Consider the following 2,270-nt stretch of genomic DNA (forward strand, 5'->3'; position numbering starts at 1 on the left):
CACTAAATAAAATATTATAAAAAGTTAGCTGTAAGGAGTACGGTCCTCCGGAGGGCACAAGAATTTTTCCGTGTGTGTTATCTTTGATGTTTCCAAAGATGATTTAGTAGATTTCCTATTATTGGCTAATATACCTATCAAAGTAACAATCTCCATTAGTCAAAGATGGTGATTAACACAATAATTTTATAATGATCTGAACAAAATATTACACAAACGTCACAGAGTATAACAATTCTACTGGAAAAGTTCACAAATGTAAGGCCCCACCTTGCCACACTTATAAGCACCCAAACATCACCTCCTTCTCCATATATAAACTTTCACAAACCTCACACCCTCTACTCTTCCAAGCCCCTCCCTTTCCCCCTCTGTAACTCAACTTTACTAAAATATCATTAATCCCACCATCTCCACTACCGCGATTTTAAGCAAATGGTTGCGACCCAATCAATGATTTTATTTCGTAATATGGATAAATCCGATAAAGCGGATGAACCCACCACCACCACCACTACCAGCTCGACCTCTTCAAAATTCTCTTTTATCCCACATGACGTAATCCGGTCCCACATCCTACCTCACTTAGACGGGTGCACCTTAGCTTCAATATCCTCCACCACACCAGAACTCCGCACCCTAATATCCTCCGACCAAAAACTCTGGTCCCACCTCTGCCATTCTACGTGGCCATCCACCAACACTCCACGTATCCGCCACCTCATCTCCACCTTCCCAGGTGGTCCCCGCACCTTCTACTCTCTATCATACCCCACACTCCCTCCCACTCTTCCTCTTAATCTCCGCCCTCCATCTCCATCTCATCAGCTCATCTCAGCCGTTGATCTCTTCTACCGTGGAAAATGCATTTTTTCTAAAGTCCAAGAAAACGAAACCGTTACCGGCTGGTTCCGGTGCTCCCCCTTTAGAATTGACCTGCTTGACCCTAAGGAATCCGTACCTACTCCAATACGGAGACCTAGTCACGATGACACGTGTCGGGAACTTTACTCAGAACTCGAGCTAAGTTGGGTGCTCGTATGCCCCACGCGCCGGTTGTCACTGAATGTGTCGAGTTTGAAACCGGTGAATGTCGATAAGCATTGGTTGAGCGGTGAGGTGCACGTCCGATACGCAGTTGTGGTTGATAACGTGGTGTTTGTGGTTGATGTCACGTGCGTGGGGTGTGGTCCCGGGGGACTCGTACTCCACGTGACTGAGGTTTGTTTGAAGATGGAGGACTTGGATGGAGTTGGTTTAATTGGGAAGGATAGTTTGGTAATTTTACAGCGGGTGTTTGAGGGTAAAAGGGGAAATGGAAAGCTTGTGGGAGTGGAACAAGGAAAGAAGAGATACTTGGAGTATTTGGACAGGAGAAAAGAGTGGAAAGAGAATCAGTTGAAAAGAGAGGGACGGTTGGATGGAATGTGCGTGGTTTTTGGGGTTGGATTTATCGTTTCTCTCTTTTGTTGGTCTCTTATTCTTGCGTTGTTACTTAAAGTCATGTCTCTTTTTCTGTTTCGAACTCATCAAATGCGGACTCGGAATAGGTTCGTTCCGTCTTAGTATGGAGCTTCAAGCTTGCCTTGGTAATGAGTTTGCAAGTATTGCAATACAAGGATTGATTACTGGATTGGATTGAATTGGATGTGAAGGATTGAATTTGATTGGATTGAATACTTTAATTTTAGTTTTTTAATGGCTTTGCTTATTACTCATTGTGTATTTGGATCCGATTGGGCTCCTTCTACGGTAATAAGATACTCCGTAGTTGATGACAAAAGTTTAGGCTGAATAGAGGTATCAGGGAAGCTTGGTGGTGCTGTAAATTGAAAACGATAAAAAAAAGGAATGTAGTTTGTTAAGTAAACTTCTGCCATAAGAAAATAGAAAGAATTATACTTTTGGATTTACTTTATCACAAATTCTTGTTTGTGACGGCACATATTCGTCACTCTTGAGTGACGGATACCATTTTACCTCACAAAGTACCCACTTTTTCTCTCTCTGCAACACTATTTATGTGGTCCCCTTTCTCCACTAACCCATTTTGTTACTATTTTAACTCACAAAATATCCGCCACAAATGGTAACCCGTCACAAGGGAGACCAATTGTTACTTTATATGCTAATTGTTGTCAACATTTGACTATGTTGGATAAACATATAATAACATTTAACAAGTATTAGTTGGTTTACCGCGCGCGCTTCGCGCACCGTACCCAAGGTATGTATATCTCATTAGTTTTTTTTTTGGGTTATTTAATGGA

At 42.1% G+C, this 2,270-nt stretch overlaps 1 protein-coding gene across 1 annotated transcript; it reads left to right on the forward strand.

The window, feature by feature from the left end:
* Nucleotides 1-245: 245 nt before the first annotated feature.
* Nucleotides 246-1,913, forward strand: LOC141606150 (putative F-box protein At2g36090). The gene has a single exon (XM_074425168.1). It carries the CDS (start codon nucleotides 436-438, stop codon nucleotides 1,564-1,566), a length of 1,131 nt encoding a protein of 376 aa, XP_074281269.1. The 5' UTR covers nucleotides 246-435; the 3' UTR covers nucleotides 1,567-1,913.
* Nucleotides 1,914-2,270: the final 357 nt, after the last annotated feature.

This window comes from Silene latifolia, chromosome 1 (assembly GCF_048544455.1).
Source record: "Silene latifolia isolate original U9 population chromosome 1, ASM4854445v1, whole genome shotgun sequence".
Classification (NCBI taxonomy): domain Eukaryota; kingdom Viridiplantae; phylum Streptophyta; class Magnoliopsida; order Caryophyllales; family Caryophyllaceae; genus Silene; species Silene latifolia.